The 24,038-nt window shown below is 36.8% G+C and overlaps 2 protein-coding genes and 1 long non-coding RNA gene across 3 annotated transcripts in view; 2 read left to right on the top strand and 1 right to left on the bottom strand.

Moving 5' to 3' along the window:
* LOC135689522 (sperm flagella and cilia-associated protein 1) overlaps window positions 1–5,510 on the top strand; it is a 12,386-nt gene extending 6,876 nt beyond the window's left edge. Inside the window, exons 5-8 of the mRNA XM_065206774.2 lie at window positions 1,770–1,891; window positions 2,663–2,787; window positions 3,204–3,309; window positions 4,927–5,510. Coding sequence (XP_065062846.1) covers window positions 1,770–1,891; window positions 2,663–2,787; window positions 3,204–3,309; window positions 4,927–5,178 — 605 coding nt within the window. The 3' untranslated portion in view covers window positions 5,179–5,510. The remainder of the gene's footprint in view (window positions 1–1,769; window positions 1,892–2,662; window positions 2,788–3,203; window positions 3,310–4,926) is intronic.
* LOC135689525 (uncharacterized) overlaps window positions 1–19,991 on the bottom strand; it is a 23,826-nt gene extending 3,835 nt beyond the window's left edge. Inside the window, exons 1-2 of the long non-coding RNA XR_010516528.2 lie at window positions 19,880–19,991; window positions 6,114–6,189 (exon numbers count right to left, since the gene is read on the bottom strand). This is a non-coding gene — a long non-coding RNA (uncharacterized LOC135689525). The remainder of the gene's footprint in view (window positions 1–6,113; window positions 6,190–19,879) is intronic.
* LOC135689519 (uncharacterized) lies at window positions 19,893–24,005 on the top strand. Its single transcript, XM_089116198.1, has 3 exons — window positions 19,893–20,320; window positions 21,000–21,286; window positions 22,492–24,005. The coding sequence occupies exons 1-3, from the start codon at window positions 19,893–19,895 to the stop codon at window positions 24,003–24,005; spliced, it is 2,229 nt and encodes a 742-aa protein (XP_088972324.1).
* Window positions 24,006–24,038: the final 33 nt, after the last annotated feature.

The raw sequence follows: 24,038 nt of genomic DNA, 5'->3' as shown, positions 1-24,038 counted from the left end.
TTAGCAAAAGTCAACTTCATGTGACCAGTGTCAGGCCCACCAATAGCATTGCAATTCCTTTCCCCCATTCCCCCCCCCTACCATCTCCTTTGTCTCTCTGAGACTCTGGCACCTAGAGTACTCCTACTCTCCTCCCCCAACCAAATTTTTGCAAGGGAAATGTTTTCGACCAATGTTTTTCTTATATAACGGTAAAAAGAAAGAAGGTTATGCTTGGAATTTATCTGTTCCAAAAGTAAAATGATACAGTGACACGACATAGGAATTGCCAGCATAAAATGTCTACCAGTGACACGAAATAGGATTGCCAGCGTGAGCCTTGGTTGGATGGATGTAATAGGCTTCTAAATAGATTCTGATTTCCTTTCACTGTGGACTTATGGTTATATCTTTAGACTATATTTGTGTTTTATTCTAAAAACCATGCAAAAAAGACAAGAAAGAAAGATATACAGGAACAAAGCAATACGACGACGAGAATCCAATGTCACGAAATAAATATTCAAAATAAATTAAATTTAAAGAGTATACTAATATTTCGCCCCGGCATACAGGGCTTCATCAGAGTAAACGACAAGCACCGCTTGCCAGAAAACTAGAGAAAATGATGTAATCTAAACCGGGCGTTGCCACGCAGCTTTGTTCCGGGAGAGATCTGGAATCCAGTTTGTTGCTAAAGTAGTGTGCCCAAATAAAAGCGGCGTGTTTCAGAACAGAAATACTCGAGTATACTAATGTTATAGTCACACTTAATGTTGCTTGAAAACTTGTGCCTGTAAACCGAGTGTGACACTGTAATTGGAGCTATTTGGGTCTAAACTTGATTGACTCGTTTTGCGTATTTGGGGTCTAAATTTGATCTGACTGTAACTAGAAGTAGGACTTAAGGCGGAGTGACTATAAACGGAGTCGACTGTATATTGTATTGATATCTTTTTTATTTTTTGTGGATGATATAGGGTGTATTGTATAAATTCCTGTAGGTTTTCAAACTGGTGTTGCCAGATAAAAGTTTTGTCATCGATATATCTTTTCCAAAATATTGGACTGCGCCACATCGGGGCATTGCTGATGATTTGTTATTCTATTGTTTACATTAATATATTGGTATAATTTGCGGCAAAGGGTCTCCCCACTGCGCTGGTTCAAGAGAGGTAAATAAAATGAACCATTCCTAGATGGCAAAAAACTCCTCGTCTTTGAGATGAAACATTTTTCAAAGTTATATTTTACAGTAGCTCAGCCTCAGCTTGTTCTTAGGTTGTTTTTAAATTTTGACCAAATTTGAGGTTCGTGTTCTTATAAAATTGTTCTTATAAAAAAATAGTGTAAAAGCAATGTAATTATGTAGTAAATATGCAGCGAACCCCCCTGCACCCATATACCTGTTTCCTAGGTGTATGTGTCCGTCTCCCATAGCAAAGATGTTGTTTCATTTAAAGCGTTATAGAAATTTGTAATCAGGAATGATAGTTCTACTGGCACATTACTACATTTGGATGGTGATAGTAAAATTTGTATTTGTCTGTCCCTATCTTTAGAAATAAGCACACACGATTGATCAAGCGCACATGCTCGAATAAGGGCACGCTCTTGAACCTAGTGTGATAGACATGGCACTTATAAGTACACAGTTCGATTATGTAAGAAATACGGTGAAGTATTATTATTTTAAATTGTCATCACCACCACCATCTCCGTTTCCATCAGAAAAGAATTTCTTGAAAAATATTTAAGGCTTCAAATAATGTTCAGTTTTTGTTTGTTAGGACAACTCGGAGGTTATGCCATAGACTATGGCAGCAATGGAGTTGGTCAGAATCACCCATTTTACCCTCCCACCAATCAACAACAACCACAGCAACAGCCGCCGTATTATTATCAAAGTGAGGTAATGAAAGTTTAGCAAATTTTCTAATCTTTAAATATAAACATCAAGTAAAACTATGAAGTTATGCAGACTATGAAGTCATGCTGCTCCACTCTGAAGTTTATTTAGATATAAATGGGTTTAAATTCCTAAATATGTTTTAATTTTCATTCTTTTTAGCACCATTCGGTTTAATAGCATTTACTGTTGTTTCTATGCAAAATTTCAAAAAGCCTTATACGCCACAAAAAATGCTAACGATAGTTATTTCTTCAATTCGAAGTATGAATTTAATGCTCTTAACTTGAAGTAATTGAAGAGAGGTGCTAAAATTCTGCTAATTGTTTCCTGAGTACCCTTGCTAGCAGTTTCAAGAGACAGCTTTTAAAGTTAAATTATTGCGATTCCAGATGTGATGTGAATTGCGGGTTTGATGCAACTAAAAAGCAACTTTAGAGAAGCTGAAGTTCAAATTAGGTCTAGGAAATTTTTGGAATAAAAAACAGCAACATGAAAAAAAATTGAGATTTTCTTAATAGTCAGCAAGTGGGGATATCTTTGTGTGTTGGTGTCCCACCCTTTATTTTGAGCCACATTTTCCTATTTTCGGCAGCTCCAGAAAATTATTGTGCAAACATTTGCGTAAAAGGCCTATACAAAGATTGAAGATCGGTCCATGGAAATAAGAGCTTTGCTTTTATTATATAATCTTTGTAGATGATTATAATAATCGATGCTTTGGTTGTTTTTAATATTCTTGTGTCACTTGAGCATCGCTTGCTATCTCTACAGCCTCGTACAATCCCTGATAATCGAACATACCCGCCAATGGGCCCAGACAATTCCAAGCAGCGACAGTTTTCAGAGAGTTCTCCGCGATCTAATGGAGTTGTACCAGGAAAAGCAGGAGACAAAAGGTGACATTCTGTAATTTAACAGTTCATCATTTCGTTAGCAAGCTTAAGGCTTATATGAAAAGATACTTTTGTAATTGTCGTGACTGCATTTAGTCACATTGAATCGTCTTGCCTTGATTATACATTGATGTTGATCAAACAACATGAAAGCATGAGTTTTAATCAGAACTTCATAAAATTGTTTTTTATATTTATGGAGGTATTTCATTTACCTTGTAACTTTTTTAAAAAAGTTTTAAAAAAATCTTTCAGTAAGACTCTGTGATATTTCATGTTCTGCTATAAAACGCAAATGCGTGAATTATTTTGCATACAGATACAGGATTGTTTTTAATTAATATACGATTAATATATTTTATTAATATTTATATCTAGAAAAAAACAAAATCTTATGCTAATAATTCGCTGTTTTCCAGGGTATCTGTTCAACCGCCCAACCAAAACGAAAATGAACTTCAAGCATTGAAAATTGCTTTAGAAGAAAAGGAACAAGCCCTGCTCTCCTCTCAAGAAACAGTCCAGGTTGGTAATTCTTTTTGCCCCAGGAAGACTATGATTGTTATTAAGATGACAGCGGTCTAGAGGACTTGATGAATCAACCTCAACAATACCTTGCCCCTTTTGCACTGGTGATTACCAACCGATCTTCTGAATTGATGACTAGCCAATTCTCTGCTCAGTAAATCACATGCTTTACTACTAGTAATGAATTATAGTGGTATAATCCATTACACTATTATTATATTGCCCCAAGTACTAATAAATAATTTAACGACACCCCCATCGCCTTTTGCGCTGAGAATCATACCCGCCTTCTTTTCCAAGAGGCACTCCCCTTTTTCTCCATTTATTATTACTTTTTGGAGTAAGGAAAAAAAGTTTGCTTAAGTAAAGGAGCTTTGTCATCCAGCCCGATGCATTGCAAGTGAGATTGCAGTAAAAAATTAAAAAACTTTGCTAATGTAAATAATCGGCTGAAAATTGACATGCCAAATTTATCTATATGTTCACAACGCAAAGCTTCTTTCTTCCGGAAGATAAGTTAAAGTATCTTTCTCGTCGTTACTACATCATTTTACATTTTTCGGTGAAAGTTTCCCTGTAGCGCCAGGCCTAGCCATCGCGTTTTCTTCTATAGCAGCAATCGACATATCTCTAAAATTGTTGATTTGGTGTTAATAAATCACGGCAATGACCTAAAATTACCTTATCTTGGGCTTGAATCTGCTAGCACTTTGCATAACTCTCTGTCCTTGCGCCTTCCTTTAATGGAATAAGGAGCACGTTTACTGTTGACCTTGCTTTAGATCTGAAGTTAGTTTGCATGCAAGCAGTAACCATTGTTGAGAAGAGAAGGGTAGCCACAAGTGAGGCACATTGCTCAGTTGGGATAATATTTGCTAACTATTTTTGCTCAAAGGCAAAAATTACGGAACAGCATTCACCCAATGTTCATTGGCTGAACAATGCTATCAAATGGTCTTAACATGTACCGGACATTCATGTTGGGCAATTTTCAGTGAAATTTTAAGAGCGTTTATCTGGAGATTAAGGAAAAAGCGCCGTGCCAATGATTTAAATGTAGAAAATAAGGAACACCGCAACGCACCGAAAACAAACAACAACTGATAAAAGTAAATAAAAATTGGCTCTATAAACTTTCAGTTAATTTCATTTTTCTTGTGTTCGTTGTTGTTTGTTATCAGCGCAAGCATTCCATTGTAGTCCATCGAGCATTTTGCTATCGTGGTCTTTCCTTCATTTATATGCTCACCAATGATTGCCTGTAGATTATATTTGCTGTTCTTTTTAAAGCGATGTTCCAGTTTCAATAAAGTCAATTTCGTTTTTTGACTACACTGAACGCTTGACTTTCAAACAGATCCACTTACATTATCAACTTTCTAAATAAAGTTTAGTTGTGATTCATGAATTTTAGAATACAACATTTGCACAATATCGTAGTCTTATCCATAAACATTGTCTAAACTTAAATTAATGCATTTTTAGTTTATAGATTGTCCATAAAGTTTTCCGTACTGCTTGCCAGTTCTTACAGTTTCATTTACTACTTTTGGTATTTTCATTAAACCAGTTGTTTTAAACTGTATTTTAAATTCAAGTAAACTTTATTTTTAGATTCTGAACGTGAAAGTCAGGAGACTGGAGCATCTTTTACACCTAAAGAACCTCAGAATCGATGATCTAACGAGCAAGTTGAATGGCACTCAAAGAATAACCCCACAAAACCAAATGGCACATCCACCCATGCAGAATCAGAACTTTTCGTCACCTCCTGGGCCAGGGTACGGCCAGGTTCAGCCCTTAAAACCGCACCCACCCTTGCCAGACATTGCACCAAAAGCTGGGGTAACAAGGCATTATCGCTAGGATGCTTTCATGTATTTTAAGCCACCCTGCAACGCAGTTGTAGATACGAACTAGGCCCTCTATAAATAGGAAATATTTTAATCACCAGGAACAAGTATTGATAAAACAGTTTTCATCTCGTATTTGCAAAAACTTTTCAAGGTTTAGTACATCGCATTTGGAACCTGTTTTACAGGAGCTTTGATAATTTCAAAAACGAAACACTCTCCTCATAATCTAGGTTTACAGTATTTGCATCAAACAATTGTAATCGATTTAAACATACACGGCATTTGATTTTTCATTTTTCCTGTTAAAATTGTAAATACTCAATTGTATCATTATGCGGCAAATTGTCTTTTTCTGCGTCTGTAGTTTAACATCATACAACTCTGGTTTAGAATTCTCAAATGACCACCCAACCAATAAAGAACAGCAAAAATGTTTCTAAATTGGCAAAATAAGTTATGACCAGTGTGAAAACCCCAATATTCAATATGAATTACTCGTTTTTGGCCTTGTCCGACTGTTGACGATCCGAGCCGAAACAATCCGAGGCGAGAGGATTCAAGCTGAGACGATCTCAGTTGGGCGCAGGGTAATCTTTCCCCTGGTTGTCTGTTTTATGACCACTATTACTTTGATATAAAATATAAACTTTATCCGAAATCCACTCTAACGAAGTGCATTATGTCTCTTAACTTTGTCTTGGTTGTTCAGTTTTTTGTCTAACCTCCACTGCTAAAACATGCCAAAAATATCCACCCCGAATTCGAAGTCCTTGGTCCGAAATAAAATAGGATTAAGGACTGTGAAGATGAACGCAGTTTATTATTTTCGCTGGCCCTAAGGAAAGGCTCTAAGGAAGAGCGCTTAAATATCATTGATTTGATTCAACACTACCAACAATCGAAAGAAATAATAAGTGCAAAGAAGTAAAGGAATGGAAATGTTACCTAAGATTTCTCTCAATAGTCTTCCTTTCATTTCTTTGCCGATGAGAGTCTTTGAAATCCCCTTCGAGGTAAAGCACTACGAAAGAATTGCTATATTTTATGTTACTTTGTTTTACGCAAGAAACATCTCATTAACGTTCATAAACAACAATATTTTAGAGATCCAAGTTCTTTTAACAAGATGCGTCGTACACTCTTCAGGGCAGGGGAAAAACTGGAGAACCAATCGACCTTGCATTGCGGAACATACTCATGCAGTGGCGGTGCCAAGGGGTGGTATGGGGGGCCAATTACCCCCCCCCCCACTTTTCTGAAAATATGGTCTACATATTTCTTCTAAAAATGGATTAAAAACGCTGGGTGGGGGTAGATCAAATTTCCTAAGAAAAGTTATCTAGGTACAAATCACTAAAACGAGGCAAACGGGGCGTGGTCCCACTGGCCACGCCCATTTCCCTCCCACTCTATAATAACTGGCGCCGCCACTGAGCTCATGTTGAGATTTGTTTCACTATGTAAAGAGGCTTTAGATTCACTTTTTACAAGCTTTTCAGTGGTTTTCCAGCCCAGTTCTTTAATGAATGGTCTGCCTTGGGTGTCATAGATACTTTCAGTTATGACTCTTGCAGCTTGGGAAGCACAGCAGCCCTGAAGTGTGGCTGAACAGTGCTTGATTAAAAAAGATAAATCTTTGTCGTAAAAAAGATTTGGCATATTGCAAGTAGCCAAGGGCTCGTGACATCTTACCAAAGATTGATTTTACGTGCTCTTTTTAATGTAATGAGCTGTCAATAGAGACAATCAGGTACTTGGTCTTTAAAACCAATCCTAATACAATTTTTTGAAGTTTTTTTAAGATCATTTTCCCTGTCCTTGGGAATTGTATGCTTTTGTTTTGTTGTGGTCAGCATTAAATCTGTTTTCAAAACACTAAAGGAGTCTTTCTTACATTTTAAACAAGTGTCCAGTCGTTGCCGGTCATTAACATCTCATTCAGTTGGGTTAGCTTGTATGCTAGGTTGAATATGCTGGTGTTATAAGCGTACATCACAGCACAAAAGTTTTAGGCAGCTTGTTTGAGATCAGTAATATAAATTAAATATAATTGAGGACCAAGACGAGAACCCTGTCCTTTAAAATGCATTATGTCCTTTAAAGTTGAGTAATCATCATTGACCTTGCACAATTGCAAAACTTTGATTGTACAGTTAAGACTGAAAACATGACAGCTCACGACTATGAACCCTATGAACCCTAAAGATTTATACAATTATCGTCCTGGTCAGCAGTATCAAAGACCCGTTTCAGATTTCTTAATACCAAACCCACAAGCTTTCCAGCATCTTAACCATTTTACCAATCATCGACGTTTTTAAGAATGGTATGCAATGAAGTAGCATTTTGTCGCAAATAATCAAAAGATTGCGATTCACAAATAAAACAAGTACAATGGAACCATTTTATCACCAAGTTCGTTACCTAGAAGATGCAAACTTAAAGATCTTTTATTACTTTTATTATAAGTTGATCTTCGGGCACAAAAAGAGCCAAAAGTCACACAACCTTTTTTGTTTAATCACAACAATTCAAACATCACATAAAATACTTGCAAGTCTGTAATATTATTTGGCTAATCACAGGTTCAATAAACGCAGAAGCATAAGCAAATAGTGACAAAATCTAAATATATTTCGAATTTGATTTTAGCTTCATGAATCGCGTAAATTGCAAAAATTATGAGAAGGAAAAGTCCGGAAAGAGAACCTGGAGGAACAACTTCTGTGGGCGCCCCAAGTTTTCTTATAAATACCGTAGCCTTTCAGAGAGCTGCCTATTGAGTTCCTATAACATCTAATGGAACAAGACATTTCTTTGGAATTTTCATTGTTGGAAATGGGTGTGCTGCCTGTTGCATCATTTTTGGAATACTCAAAGAACGATATAAAGGGATTTATCTAAATTTCGCAAAGTTTTCAATAAGTGCTCTTTCCTACCACAATTTCAATGAAATAAGTTCTTTGTGCTGCAAAATTTGAAGATGGCACGAAATAGCAGGAACATAGCATACTTTAGTAACTTTCGTCTATATCCAGGTTCAGATCGAAAGTCATGTGAGAGGAAGAAAGAGCATTTGATTGGTTCTTTTGCTTTTTACCAATCAGGGACTGCAAACGTCTCACCTAGTTGAAGAATCCAAGAGAGAAAAAGAATTATTTCTTTCGGTCGCTAATTTAAAACATCGGTTTATAAATGAGCTGTTGCATTAAGCTAGACGCCGTCTATGCCAGAAAATATTTTAAGACATTTTTGCAATATTCTACCATTGCAATGTGCATATGTGTTGAAACTATCGTAGTATCTGGAACTTCTTTGAATTAAATGCAAGAATGAAACACCTTGAAATTCTTAGAGAATTTTATGATAAAGAGTGTTGTTGTAATTTTGTCATATCTTGTTAGCTTTTGGTTGATTGTTATCTGCGATCAAGAGTCACCAACTTTAGACTTGAATTTAGTGCAAGGAAAATTTGGAAAATAAACATGCAGAAACTTAAATATCATTTGGCATTATACATGATTTATTAATCAGGTATTTCTCCGATGAAAACAGATTCAGAACTTTCCAATAATCATTGCTGTTTTTTGCATATTTTGGAATGACAGCTTTATCAATATTACTTTTTGCTTTGATGCCCATTCCAACAACCTAGCTGTGTTATTTTATCAATTTTCCAGTTCCAGGAGAAGCAGCATAAATTTTCTGATCGCATTCCTTTTTTAAAGGAATTCGAATTGAAGAATCGTGTATAATTGGACGTGTCTTGAAGAAACTGGTCAATAGATTTGTTAGAGATAGCTTTGCCATCAGTCCGAATTGATTACGAATCGCTTAAAACCCTCACGGTGTGGGCGAAGAGGATATTGAGCTTAACGAATAGATAACTTGATCATTGAAAATTTAAATCTCTTCATTAGCCTTTGAAATGGGCACTTAATCTTACGAAGAATCTTTCTGTTAATGATTTGATGTTCTATGTTGTAGACCAATGTGAGAAAAGAATCTATATTTAACTTTTAGACGAATCAGCGAAATTAGAAACAGTTTGTCAATGAAATCAAAAACACTTCATCAGGAGATCAGAAACAGTTAATCAGTGAAATCATAAACAGCTTATCAGTGAAATCAGAAACAAGTCCATAGTAAAATCATTTTCCAGCTATTGTAGCAGTTTCGAAAATAGTTCGCAGTAACCAGACAGAGAAAGGGAGCAGTAAGAACAGTGCATTTTAATCAATCAATCAATCAATCAATCAGTCAATCACTCAATCAACCAATCAATCAACCAATCAATCAATCAGTCAACCAATCAATAAATCAGAACAGTAACTCTAATTGGAAACGCTAAAGACCACACGTAGATTCCAGTTTGTTTCTGATTTTGGTTCTAGAGATAGAAAGCAAGTGGAGGATTATTTATTTATGAATTACAAGCACTGTAAAAATTACGGTAGCTGATCGGTTTTAGTCAAAATGATTTTTTTTGATAAGAGCAACTCTCAGGTGTTCTGCAAAAATCTGGATTGAGATTTAATTAAAAGGAACGAAGCGATGAAATCTTTTATTTAAAGTGTTGTAAAGGAAGCTGGTCGTTTGAAGAAAGAAGATCTCTTATCTGATCTTTAATCAATGAAACACTCTGGTATCAAGCCGGCTTCAGTCTTGATTCGAAAATACCAAGATAGCATATCAGAAAATGCGCGGTTCTACACTCTGTCTCAAAACCTGTTTGTTATATCGTTTGCCGTAATCTTTGCGACCTGTGGAGACATTTGCTAAATTTGCCCTTGAAAGAGGTGCGAAGTTTGTGTGCAAATCCATGTTGCGTAGTTTTCGTCCAACATCATGAATGCTGGTGCAAAATTTGCATTGTAAACATAACTGTTTGCTAATCGCGGATTTTCGTATTTTCGTAGGCGAAAGTTTGCAAATGGAAGTATACGTTCTGCCAGTCACGCTAGTCAGATTAGAATAGAAAAAATCGGCCGAGGGCTAGTAAACTGTTGCATACTGAGTAAAGTTAAATAATATATACCCAGGTGTGGATCGAAATAGGCCAATCGGAAAAACGCAAGCACAAGACCGGTATAGTTGACAGGGCCTATTTTAGTGTGGTTTTCCCTACATTTTGTGGTCTTGGAAATCCATAATGTGGTCTTGGAAATTCAAAATTGTGGAATGGGTTTTTTCATTTTAGCTATATTTTTATAATAAACATGTTTTTCTGTTGATAGAGTTTTGAAACTTTATAACATAACAGAACAGTACATCCATGAATCGTAGCGCAAGTTCCTTGGTCCAGATTAATCTGGTCCAACAAGAGCGAAAAATGTTACAGCCAATTAGCTTTTTGCTCTCAAATTGTGTAAAAGCCAATCATAGCTTGTAAAAGATCCCTGAATCCAGCGACAATAACAACAATGGCGGCCAAACAGCCACCAAGCTGCGTGAAAATGCACTACAAACTTCGAACTGCTGCAAGCTCATGGCAAAATAAGTTTATGATTTTTTCAATATGCAAAGGTCATTTTAGATTTTCATCGTGCGCATTTTAGAATTTTCTAAATTTTTTAAATTTCTTGGCTCAGCGTGTCCTTCAATATTAAAATAAGTATGAATTATAGAGCTTCTAGCAATGCTAACCTTTAACTACTGTTACAGTCGGAGTCCATAAAGAATAGGCTATAATAGAAACATTTTTGTAATCGTGTTATGTTGAATATTTTTGTTTTACACGAATAAAGAAAAACGCTTTTTACAGCAACGGTCGATATTTTGAAATTCCATGCTTCATATACAGCCTTCTTTTTTTAAAGTGTGGTCTTGGGAAATTTCCATAAAATAGGCCCTGATAGTAGATGGATTCAGCAGAAAAGCCTTAATGTTCATTCATAGCTATCTAGACAAGAGGAAACAAAGAGTTAAAGTAAATGGGTCCTTCAGTGAATTGAAAGAAATCAACAAGGGTGTTCCACAAGGGTCAGTTCTAGGGCCTCTTTTATTGAATGTTTACATTGACGATCTGCTTATGTTTGTACCAGAAATGGAGATGGCGAAAAAACTACTTGGTGTAACAATAGACAAAAAACTCCAATTTGAGCTGCACATAAAAACACTGTGTAAAAAGGCTAGACAAAAAACTACACGCCCTCTCCCGCATTTCATGCTACTTAAGCAGAGAACAACTCAAACAAAAAATGAGGGCATTTATTCTATCCCAATTTAGCTATAGCCCACTTGTATGGATGTTCTGTGACAAAAGCCTAAATAATAAGATAAACCATATACATGGAAAGGCACTGTGTATCGCATGCAAAAACAATGTGTCAGATTCTGATACTCTTCTGATTGAAAACAACTGTGCGTCCATACACAAAAGAAACCTGCAGCTTATAATGATTGAGATCTACAGAACTGTACAAAAACTCAACCAAAACTTTAAGAATGAAATATTCTACAAAAGAGTAGCAACTACTGCCTTAAAAACAGTTGATTGATGCAAATCCTATTCGTATAAGTTTTCACCCGGATCAAACGTTGACAAATAGCTGCACTTACATTATGAGCAAAAGATCCACAGAAAAAGCTGGACCACGAGGTGACACAATTGCTTTGAACGAATCTTGAAGGCTCGAATTTGTCCATATACTAGGTGCAACTGCTAAGTAATAAACAGCAAATCATTTTCTAAAACAGCCTGTATGCATACCGGGTAAATCTGTAGTGGAACGCGCACTATACCTGGCGAGTCACCATTTGACTCATCTCGTAGCAAGCGCTCATTCAGTTGTCACGCAAAAAACAAACAACATATTTGTATTGAGGCTTCACCAAGCAAGGTTAGACCAGCGTTATGCAAAATCTGAAATACCTCTAGAATAACCAAGGGAATGAAAACGCCACGAACACCACACCTTACTCTAGTATTAGAAATGAAATCCTCAGGAGGCCAAAAGACTCTCCCGCATTGCTCATAAAATAGTAAATCGAGTACAATAAAACGCGAGGAAGCGTGTCACAAGAGACCATAACGAGTACAAACCATAAAAAACTTAGACGAATAAGCTCCTCGTGAGAATAACTCTCTGATAACATTTCATTTGATCATCAAAAAAGCACCACAAACAAAAATGTATTTGCATTTGCTTCAATGATGAAGTCTCTTTGCTTCAGTGCTCGACAACCATTCTACTGTGTACAGAATTTATTCTTCAAAAATGTTTGACATTAACATTTTCGTTCGATTAATTAAAATAGGAATGGTTTGGAATAAAATGTCACAAACATGTTTGAAGCTATAAAAAATTTTGAACTACAATGTTTGCTTACTAACTTCATCTCTCCGCCTTCCACTTTTGGCTCATATACCAATATTATAGCTCATTGAAACATACGTTTTTTCTTTCTAATGCATGATAACATCCTTTTTCTTTATTCTCTAGTTTATTTTCTGGATGATGCTTGGTTCAGGTTATATGGGTTTATTCGATTGCCTATTAAATGATAGCATAAGCTTTAACGCTTCGTGTCAAGCTAAAAAACAGCATGCTTGCTTGTTTGTTTGTTTACTGTTAACCGGATAATACAGTTAACCAGCTATTACAATAAAAAGGTTGTTGCACTTAAACAGCATATTTTGTTAACCGGACATTACAGTTAACTAACTATTACAGTAGAAAGGTTGTTACAGTCAACCAGCTATTATTGTTAACCGGATATTACAGTTAACCAACTATTACAGTAAAAAGGTTATTACAGTCAACCAGCTATCATTGTTAACTGGATATTACAGTTAACCAACTATTACAGTAAAAAGGTTATTACAGTCAACCAGCTATCATTGTTAACCGGATATTACAGTTAACCAACTATTACAGTAAAAAGGTTATTACAGTCAACCAGCTATCATTGTTAACCGGATATTACAGTTAACCAACTATTACAGTAAAAAGGTTATTACAGTCAACCAGCTATCATTGTTAACCGGATATTACAGTTAACCAACTATTACAGTAAAAAGGTTATTACAGTCAACCAGTTATTATTGGTAACCAGATATCACTGCTAACTGGATGCTAATGTTATCCGGATTTACTGCTTGCCGGTAATTACTCTTAGCCAGGTGTTACAGTTAACCAGCCTACAGCTAACAGGTTGTTAATGTGAACCAGTTATTATTGTTACTGCTATGTTACTGCTAACCGTTAAGTATTGCTATCCAGTTAATATTGTTGACCAGCTATCAGCTAACAGGCCCAGCTCGAATCAATTCATCGATTGTATCATAATCATTAACACTATCTATTGTCTCTTTATCCGCATTAACTTAATCAACCGCACATTTGTAGAGTCCCCTCCTTCTATGTGTATTGCAGTCAGTAGATTCATTAAAACCCAACAGTCACACAATATTGCCTCTTGCTGGCTCCGTGTTTTCTGCGCCTTGAATCGGATCATAAAAAACGACAGCATGTCAATAAAAGAACTTGCAATAGAATTAATATAGGAACGTATCAAAATCAACAGTCGTTCCAATAATACTTTGTACTGCAAGTTCAAAACACAATACGTCTTCATCGGAAAAACAAACGATTTTAAAAGAAATCAGTGCGGAATAAACTGCTCTTGCTCGAGCTATTGAATGCCCACTTTTATCACCGCAAACATCAAATAGCCACCCCACCCACATTGAATAACTTCGATTTTGTTATTTAACATGGCAATCACTTTTCGTAAGGCAAAGATATCTTGCGCCATTTTTCGAAAATAAGAGAAGATCCAAAGCTATCAAACAAAATTAGGCATCAGATAGTAGTCTAATTATTCTGTGACATTAGAATCGAAAATTGTTGTAAGACCGTTATCAATTCCTAAAATAATAACGATGAGCCAATATTGGAAAGGTTATCTGATACAAACAAGATAATGAAAGCCCCCCCACACAAGACACTTGTTGAAATAATTGTCGTATCTTGAAAATAATTGCGCAATTCCTTTTTAGGACCTACGGTCCTAGCAAAAGACACATGAAAGGAAACTTGGCACGCCAAGTTCAGGTCATGGTTGTTAGATTTTGGTTAATTAAAATGTGGACTTGAATAGCACATTGGATTCTATTGAAAATAAGATTTTTACTCGGAGAAGAAGCACTAGGAAAAGAGATAACTGCACAGTGCTTGGTCATGTGACCAACTGAAGAACACCTGCCTGATAACTGCAAAGGATTCTGCATATCTTGTGTCTCCTGAGCGAGGGTTAATACAAATTAGCAAAACAGCAGACGGTTACGCTGATGAAGATTGAAGAAGCAACATTTGGCTTTGGTGTTGATGGTCTGTAGCCTCTACATTAAATCGTCCTTCATCGATAACAGTCCCGGGTAAGTTTTGATGTATAAACGAATGCTATTCTTGCAATCTTCGTTTTCTCTTGCTCATTTGAATGCTTGTTTGTCAAAACATTATCTGCTAATAAGTAATAAAAGCAACGGAACATTAGATTTTCATTTACAAGCAGTGGTTGTATTACCTGAAGTCAATGCGCTGCATTAAAACACAATGAAGATCTTCTATTTAATCAAGGAAGGGAACGTTCAAATGATATTTGAAAAAAGATGACATGTTAGTTATGATGACAAAATAATGCTTATGGAATGTTTCCAGTCTGCCCACATTAGAGCTGAGCGCAAATCTAAAGTTAAGCCAACAGTTTAAAAGGATTTCAACAACGGCAACAGAAACAAAGTAACTTTTTAAAAGTCACCTAATCTTTCTAAGCTAGATATTTCATTGACATTAACTTTATTTGAAACCAAAAACGAGAAACGATCGAGCTAGTTTATCTGATTTTGTCTTTACAATGAAATTGAGAGAATTGATATCGTTTTTCTTTAACACGGGTAAGATAGCTTTTCAACCTCATATCAATCCCTTTTTGGAAAAGCATTAAATTTGACCAATGTATACGAAGAGCAAATCCTTTTGAAACATCTGCTCGTCAAACAATCTAGGGAAAAATCGCTGTGTGGTTCACAAAGTTGAAACCAGCAATGGTACCAATACCGCAGCTTCAATCAAGCCTGTTTATTCTTCAGTCACTATGGTCAGTTTGATACGCAAGAAAGAAACATATGTTTACATAATAAATGGGAAAAAGAAACAACAACTAAGCCACTCCCCCTCCCCCTCCCCGAAGTGCCACAACGATGTTCTCCAGGAAAGTGCCCAGTCAATCAACATGGATCTTGCAATTTTGACTCAAGGAGTATTCGTTTGTCACTTACCGGTTTGCAACGCAGGTATGCTTTCTCACATTTTGTAGCAACAATTTACAACCCACAGATGTTTTTGTTCAATTCATAATCTATGATTCTCACTAAGCAAATGGCAATTCAATACATGTACCTTTAACATATTAGAGACCTAAAAAAGGAGATCTAAGTTATATCAAGATGCGCAAGAAAACCTAAAAAAGACACACTATGGTTTGGAAGACTCATCTCCTTCCCAAGGGTCAACAAAAGATTACAGAGCAAGCTACACAGCAGAAAGCAGATGCAAAATCATTCGGCACAAAATAAACACCGTTTATTCAAATCAAATGCATAAAAAGCCTACACATTTAGCCAGTGGTGTAAATAGGAAAGTTTATAGGAGTGGCGTTAAATTTAGATTATCCGCCAAAAATCTATAAGTTATTTTATTTTTCGTATCTTCGTATCTATTTTTCGTTAAAGTATCTACCCTCATGTAACACTTGGGTTAAAGATAGACAACCATGGCATAATTCCGTCGAGATCAGAGGTTTTCCGATAAGACAGCATTATAATTTTACAAATTGAAATTTTTGCTCCTTCTGATCCCCCTCTATCTGCGCCACTGCAACTAGCATAAAAGTGAAAACTATCAAAGTTTCATTACTGCACGATGTGGGAGCAAATCACCAGCAGCAAAATAACTCCTGCGATCACGCCACGCCAGCAAACTGGGTTTTCAAGACCATTTGCCAGAGCATGGAAACGGAAGATGATGACCAAATGAACAGTTTTACCACAAAATCATCATCGTCAGCTCCCTCAATTCATCGTGCTGTTGCTCTTGGATTGTCTCCACACTCCAGGTTTTTCGACTGATGCCACTTTCATCAAAGTTTTCCGCTCCTTCCTACCAAATTGTCACCTGGCCGTCTCTCAAGTCTCTAGTCCATTCGTTTCCCTTTAGTTCTTTTTTTGACGCCCCTCCCTCTTCTTTCTCACCCTTTCATGGTTGCTTCTTCGCCGTTTCTCAAGTCTCCTCTTCATTCTCTTCCCTTTTCTGGCTGTCTCTTTACCTTCCTCCAAGTCTCCATTTTATTCCGTTCCATTTTCTACCTGTCTCTTTGCCGTTCCACAAGTCTCCTTTTTTATCCCCTTCCATTTTCTTGAGGTCCATGATGTAGTCTTTGTTGTCCGCCTGTTGTTCTTCATCCAAACAAAGTTTGTTGTACACTTTTTGCCATTTTTCTTGCTTTTTGTACCGTGGAGCCTCCCAATTTGTCTCTTTGATCACTTCGTTTTTTATCATATCTTCTCTGACGAGGTAGAGCATTGCTTCCTTTATGCTTCTCTATGATAATGCAAGATTCTAATGTTTTTGTAAAAACCATTGCTTAGAGGAATGCATTTCCCTGTGATCTTTCTTTTTAAGTTGACAGGAATCTTTTCACTTTTCACTTTTCACAATCAGAATGTGACAGGACTAACCGAATAAACAATTTTCTATCAGTTGGCTCGATGCGGTGGATAGTTTTCATGGTTTCATACATACAACACAAATACAAGTACTTTTTAGGGGTCGTTCTTCGTCAATTTTTATCCGTATTCTCGACCTTTATCTTGCGTTATCGTTCAGTAATACCTTTACATTTTTCTTAGAAATGTCTACATTCTCCTTTCTATTTTGGCTTTCAAAGAGACGTTTTAGTTCTTCTTATGATTCTCGGAACAGTGTGTTTTCATGCTCAAAGGTCAGAACGGCGTGGCACCACTAAAAACAAAAACTGAATACTTAATATGGAGATTCTTATTGGACATCGGAACTTTACACAGGAGTAATAGAAACAGTTGAATCACTGGAAAGATGGACAGTGCTGCTGTTATCAACATCGAGGCAAAATTATGGAGGCAGTATTCTTAACATCGAAGCATTCTTGACCTCGAGAATATGGAAAAACAGAAAATAATATTGCCTTGCCACCTTCTTTTGAAAAATGGATTAAGAAATTATCAGGACTAATTTTTATTGTTTGTAAATTGACTATTTTGAAATGTGTAAAGCATAATTCTGCTTTGAATTCTGTCATTGAATTGTGCAGTACAAAACGTTTATTTTGAAATCTTTTTAACAGTATGTGTTTAAGTTTGAGAAATTTTCCCTCTCAAATCGTTATGAAGATCGATGACAATTGAAAAGTAGTCAAAACGAAACGGTTTTATAATTAGTGGGAGGCTGTCTATGAACTGTTGAAAAGAGGCTTTGTTGGCTTGGAGACGTCAAAAGATTGGAAAGACGATCAACATAAAAATATGAGGTCGCTCTTTAAGAAACTTTTCTTCCTGACAGAAATGAATCATCCATAAGTTGGGTCTTTTAGATCTACCACTGTGTCGATATCTTGGGTGGAAAATAAAAAGGTCTAATACGGTGCAACTTATAAATGGTTCACAATAAGCACGGCAACAAAAAGAGACATTTTCCGAATTAAAACTACGATGTCATATCCATAATTGACAAAAAAGGTGAAACAAAGTTCGACAAAATCTGCATGACATAATCAGGTAGACATAGTCAAGAAGACATAATCTTGTGTTTAAACTTTTCGACTCTAGCCAGTGTTATTCTCAGTAATGTACTTAAAGACTCAAGACTCACGGATTAACCAAAATTGATTTCAGACTGTCTAAAAATGCATTATGGGATGCTTGCGTAGCGCAATGGCTCATTGTTAGCAATGAGTCTTTAAAAGACAACTTATACTATGAATAGGAAAGGATAATACAATAAGAATAGTGAATCATGTGACCTACCAGTACGCGAAAAAAACAATCAGGAAGTGAAATGAGACTGAGAAGACCAGTGGCAAAGGGAGAACAAAGGATTAAAGGAAGAGAAAGAGAGTCGGAACAGAATAATGGGAGTAGATGACTGCTGGGATTTAAGTGTAGGTCTATCCCTGTGTATGAGAAGATTTTGGATACCTGAGCTTCAACACCTGATTTGACAACACCTGATGATATGTCTTCTTAGAGAGCTGTTAAATTTCGATTCAAGGAATTCCTTTGTTGATGTTTTCTTCCCCGAGTAAGAAATTAACTTATAAATAAACGCTTGACTGTGGCTAGAGGCAGCACGAATTGCATATTTTCTATATAGGTTTAAAAGACATTGGCTTGATAATATGATAGAGAAATCGTTAAGAAATGACATACATGTATTTAAAACTGTGATATGATTGTTTTCTAAACCAAGAGATAACGTTTCTACAGAAAGTATGACGATTTTTCAGATTTTTGTTCAGGAATAGATTTTGTGATAAGATAGCGTGCAACTAAACACAAGAAGAAAACGTTTGCAGCAAAAATCAGGCCTTTTAGAAAGGAGTGGTAGATTATAGCGGAGGGCAGATGTTGACTGATATTATCTTTATGTACTGGAATGAAGACCTAGGAGAAAAACCTACGTAGAGTAGAATAGTTAAGTTTGACTGTGAATTCGTACTACCGGAAAGTTCATGGGCATATCAAAGGAAAGTGTGAATTGAAAGAAGAAGAATATATTGTTCAGGTAATATGTTTAGATCATTTCTAAGGAACGACGGAATAAGAACTTACACGGAACACATAGAGTTCAATCGTCGATTTCAAATGTGGTAGTTTCCATCGAGGATCTGTAAATTGACATGAATAAACTGTTGTCAGCTTAAAAGTGTTCTTTTAAATATAGCAGAACGGGAGGATCTGGAGAAATTCCGATATGTAGAACAAAGAAAACCCATGTGAATCGAAAGTCGTGCATAGTGTTTTCGCGTATAAACGTAAGCATAATTCACGTTCTCCAGATCTGATTTTGTCTTGTGCAGTGAATTGTTCAGAATTCACTAGAGTTTAAACAAGAGAGGAGAAAAATTTTCAAAACACAAATGGATTTACTTGCCTAAGTTTCAAAAACTAGCGAAATTTTGGACAAGTCTGACTGCTGAGGCAGCTGTTCAAATTAATGACCAAAAGTGAATTATCAACGGAACGTAGCAAGCACACCTTCTTCACACTGACAGAAGCTTGATACTGACGACAACAAAATGCCCAGGAGTGGTGGCCTTTCTAAGTTGTAACAAGCAGCAGCAGTTTTATAATTTTTTTACAGAATGAATTTCCGATAACCTCACATAACTCGAATCTTTGGAATCGAGGATACGCTTGTGTTATATAAGCGTTTACTTATTGGACTTGTTGAAGATATGCTTAAGTCGAATATCGTTAAGGCCAAGGACATCTGCTTCCTTCAACTATTTGGATTAATGCAAAATTACCTACACTGTTTCCCTTCATGTATATTAACATTTCATATGGATACTTAGATGTTATATCTAAAAGTTTCGGTTATATTTCTTTCAGATCATCATTACTGCAAGATTCCCTTCGGGGATACAAAATAAGGTCCGTTGGTACTTACCCAAAGATCAAGGATGACCTTCCACATTGTCAAGATAACATTCTACGTTCTAATTTGTTTTGCGAGCGTGACCAGTAATGCTGTATTGATAACAATACTCCTTCGCTTCGAGCATCTTCGAACAACAGCCAACCTTTTTGTGCTGAACTTGGCGCTATGCGACGTTGCGACTGTGCTTCTGGGGATACCATTCACAATTGGCGTCGAGGAATCATATTCTTACCCCTTTGGGAAAGCTGGTTGCAAGATATTGATGCCAGCGGCAACGGCTGCATTCAATTCGGCTGCGTTTACACTGCTTGCAATTGCTATCGACCGCTTTTATGCAATCATGTTCCCAATGAGAGCTCGCTTGCAATCCTGTAAAAAGAAGTCATTTGTCCTCTGTCTTCTGCACGGCTTGTCGATTGTTTCCGTTGTCCCATTCTCAATTCACCAAAGGTAGGTACCGTCTCTTTACATAGCCAAAGTGAATACATCAAGAACATAAATAAAATAGCTTTGTCAAAGACTGCCCCGAATTGTTATCTAGAAATGCTGTTGAAGTATCTTTTCAGTAATTTTATTTATTTCATCTGTTTAAGGAGGGTGGCTCCTCTGCAATGTTGATTTTCAAAGGGGCCTCACTGTAAAAATTTACGAAACTTATTTTCATTCAATATCATAATACTTTCATAAAACTATTGATCTAAAAAAATATCTCAAACAAATATCTGTGATTAAAAGATCAAATGGCAAGCACCTATTTCAAAGTGAATTTATCTCATTGTTTAAAAGTGTTCAGGGAAAACGAGAAGCATTTCTGTCCATTCTTTTTTCTTTAGTAACCTGAGTCCAGTTAATATATTTCTAAGATTAGATCCTAGGTGATAGCTGGGATATTAATATAAAAATATTACACAAGTGAATGTATTTACCAGATAAAACAACTAAAGACAGGTTCCTGTCAAAAGATAGATACGAAAAAGAGCAATTTATTTTAAACTGAAGAAATCGTATAAAATGACCAATTGATTTAAGCTTTTCAAAGTTATAACACATGTTTAATGATACAACTAGACACCAACAGGTTATGTGAGTGCAAAAGGTTTTAGCTATAAATATTTTTCTTTCTTTCAAGGTACATTAAGAATGTGGATAAACATGTATGCATCGAGGTATGGCCAGAAGGCGGCAGTCGAATCTACACACTGGCTTTGTTCTGTATTCAATATGCGTTGCCATTAACACTAATAGCGATCCTATACAGCGTGTCGTGGAATGAAATTCGCAAGAAAAACAAAGTGATAATAGAGATGCAGGAAGTACAACAAAGAGGAAAGTGCCATTTCAGCCGATCTCAAAGCTGGGACGCTGCCATGAGGCGACATGACTCAAATTCGTTGCCAATGGGGAACACGTCCAAAGGTAATGTCTCTTAAGGTGCAAATAGAAGTTCCACTCTGTAAGTGTGTAATATAAAAAATTGGGTTTGTATAGAAATTTCAGGTTGCACCAAACAAGAATTTCATTATCATCATCAAATAAAATGACATGATCCAAAATTTATGCTAACTTTTAATTTTTAATTTTAAATTATTTCTACAGGAGTACCCCTTAAGCTAGTTCTAATTAACTGCTAATAATTAGGATATAAGTTCTATTAATTGATAGTTTACATACAGCTTGTAAATAAGATATAAAATATCAAAAGCTAGGTCACGGTTGGTCTTCCAGGGACCGTGCTTTAATTGGCTTTCCGCTCATCAAATGTGTTTTTAATCGTTTTTTGAATTGGCATATTGGAAGCTACCTAATAGCTATGATGATTTTATTCCAGTCCTGAATGGCTGAATAGAAAAATCCTTATTGACATACTCCAGATTATGCTTCGGGATCTGAAGATTATACTTCCCTGTGAGCAACTATTTCCATTGCTCAATTGCGCAAAAATCAACTGTCCATGGCTCAAGTGTGATGGCTCGTGTGAATGATGCATTGCTACCTCAGACCACGTGCTTTAGGCCACGTCACACGGAGACGATTGCGTAACGTTCCAAAATCGTTTCGAATTTGGGAACTAAAAATTAAATGTTCACTTGGGAACGGAACGATTACAAACCAATTCTTTCTTCTGTTCACACAGGAACACAATCGTTCTGTTCCGTTTTTGTATTAGAAGTTGAGCAAAGATTTCGCCAATGTGCATGTCCGTATTTTAATGTGGAAAATGCAAGCCTTTAGGCAAATTAGTAATCGTTCTCTTTTCCGGAACAGTTTACCTGTTCATTCTGGAACGGAACAGAACGATTTTATACCATTCCACTATTCGTATCACTTTTGCGAACATTCCAATTTTTGGAACGGAACGGTACGATTTAAAGCGTGTGAACACAACTTATTTGGACAGAGTGAGTGATGATAGAACGGTAGGCAATTGGTCCCGTGTGAATTGGGCTTTAACATCTTCAATTTGCATTATTGTTTGGAGATGTTATGTTCTCCATCTACACAAAAGCGCATTATAACTGTTATAAATAAACTTTCTAACTAAAATCAATTGGCGGTTCACTTTAAGCTCAAAACGCACTTTTTGACTTTTGAAAATCTACTTTTGAATCCATTCTGTTCAGGAACCGAAAAAGTGGTCATAAAATCAACAAGTAGTTACTCCTTCAAGTCAAACTACCTTGAAGCTGTGGAGGAGGGGAGCAACTACGAGCCTACTGATAATGCCCAAGATGACGATGAAACAGCCACTAGGGAGGAGACACCCATCATCAGTTCGACGGATATTGCGAATCAAAATAGTGTAAATCGAGAAGAGCAGAAAAAATTTAAAAAGCGCAATCAATCTTCTTCTTACTGGTCCGGTAAATTTATCTACAAAAGTAAGAAGCCGGTTCAAAGAGGTGCAAGTCAATACGCCCGTACGACTGTTGAGACAAGGCAGCTTGTAAGCACGGAAGACAGTAGCGGAGTCAAGCGGTTTGCTGTTTCCCCGGCCGGAAGCAGAGCTAGTCCGATCATGAATCATCTGAAGAGAAAGCGCGATAAGAAGTCAAAAATTTTAAAGTTATGTAAACCATTAAGCAAGAGGAACAACAGGAGGAAAACAAAGGATGATGGTTCACAAGGTAGCAGTGAAAATACGAAAATGCTCGGGCAAGATGCTTCGTCTAGCACAGAAAATAACCTCAAAAGTATCAGTCCTCAAGCTGAATGTGAGGGACAACAAAGACGGCCTACACTACTCGGTGATACAGAAAAATTGGAAAGCGGAGGGGAAACCAATTATTCAACTGGCCAAGGTGTTACAAAACCTGCTTTTCGGCTGAAGAGAAAGGCTACATCGATGGAAGGATGCAAGCAAGCAGCTGAGGCAGCAGCGGGTGTCGCAACCTCAACGAGACAGGCATCTGGTATGACAAACGAAGAAGCGAAGAAACAGACCGTTGGGGTCCACCAAGAGCTAAGTTGTGGGCGAATGCCTGGGCAAGAACCTGGTATGACGTCAAAAACAGCCGTTTCACAATACGTGGAATCGTCTGATGCGAGCAAAATGAAGCAGAGCGCAAGTTCACCAGCAATTTCAACAGCAGCAACCCAATCGCAGAGAAGGAGAGAGTCGATGCCTGCAGCCTGGCAGAAATCTACGAACCAACAGGAAGTCAAAGCGACCAGATTCAGTCAGAAAAAACGTCTTACCCAGGTAGTGTCGCAAAATAGTAATGAGAGTATGAGTGTCGCATCGATCAAGCGAATGAAGCAAACACGGCGCACACTTCGAATGTTCACCTGTGTTGTTGTCGTGTTCGCAATTTGCATGCTGCCAAATCAGATCACGTGGATATGGATGGCATTTAATGGGGCACATTTGAATCATATACTCTACACCGTCTTCTACTTTCTAACTTATACCAATTCTGTTATCAACCCGTGGATTTACGGGGCGGTGAATCCAAGTTTTCGAAGGGCCTACAGTAAGATATTTTTCTGCAAATCAAATCAGAATTTAACAAGACGAAATCCAACGCGAAGCAGCAGCAAGCTGAGTTTTTTATGGCTAGGCAGCCGAACATCGGATGCAAATACTTCTACGCGGCATTGGAACTCAAGAAAATCTTTAATCGAGAATGTCGCCTGAAGATATGCGGCTCGTGATTTGCGAAAACATTAC

This window comes from Rhopilema esculentum, chromosome 5 (genome assembly GCF_057945365.1).
Source record: "Rhopilema esculentum isolate cy_ngs chromosome 5, ASM5794536v1, whole genome shotgun sequence".
Taxonomy (NCBI): Eukaryota; Metazoa; Cnidaria; class Scyphozoa; order Rhizostomeae; family Rhizostomatidae; genus Rhopilema; species Rhopilema esculentum.
This window is presented reverse-complemented; position numbering and strand designations above follow the sequence as displayed.

What these genes read in the sequence shown, in the direction of transcription:
- LOC135689519 (XM_089116198.1), top strand. Translation starts at nt 19,893, where the DNA reads ATGACCTTCCACATTGTCAAGATAACATTCTACGTTCTAATTTGTTTT. An exon ending in CCATTCTCAATTCACCAAAG is followed by an intron (nt 20,321 to 20,999) that starts GTAGGTACCGTC and finishes CTTTCTTTCAAG; the next exon opens with GTACATTAAGAATGTGGATA. An exon ending in AATGGGGAACACGTCCAAAG is followed by an intron (nt 21,287 to 22,491) that starts GTAATGTCTCTT and finishes CATTCTGTTCAG; the next exon opens with GAACCGAAAAAGTGGTCATA.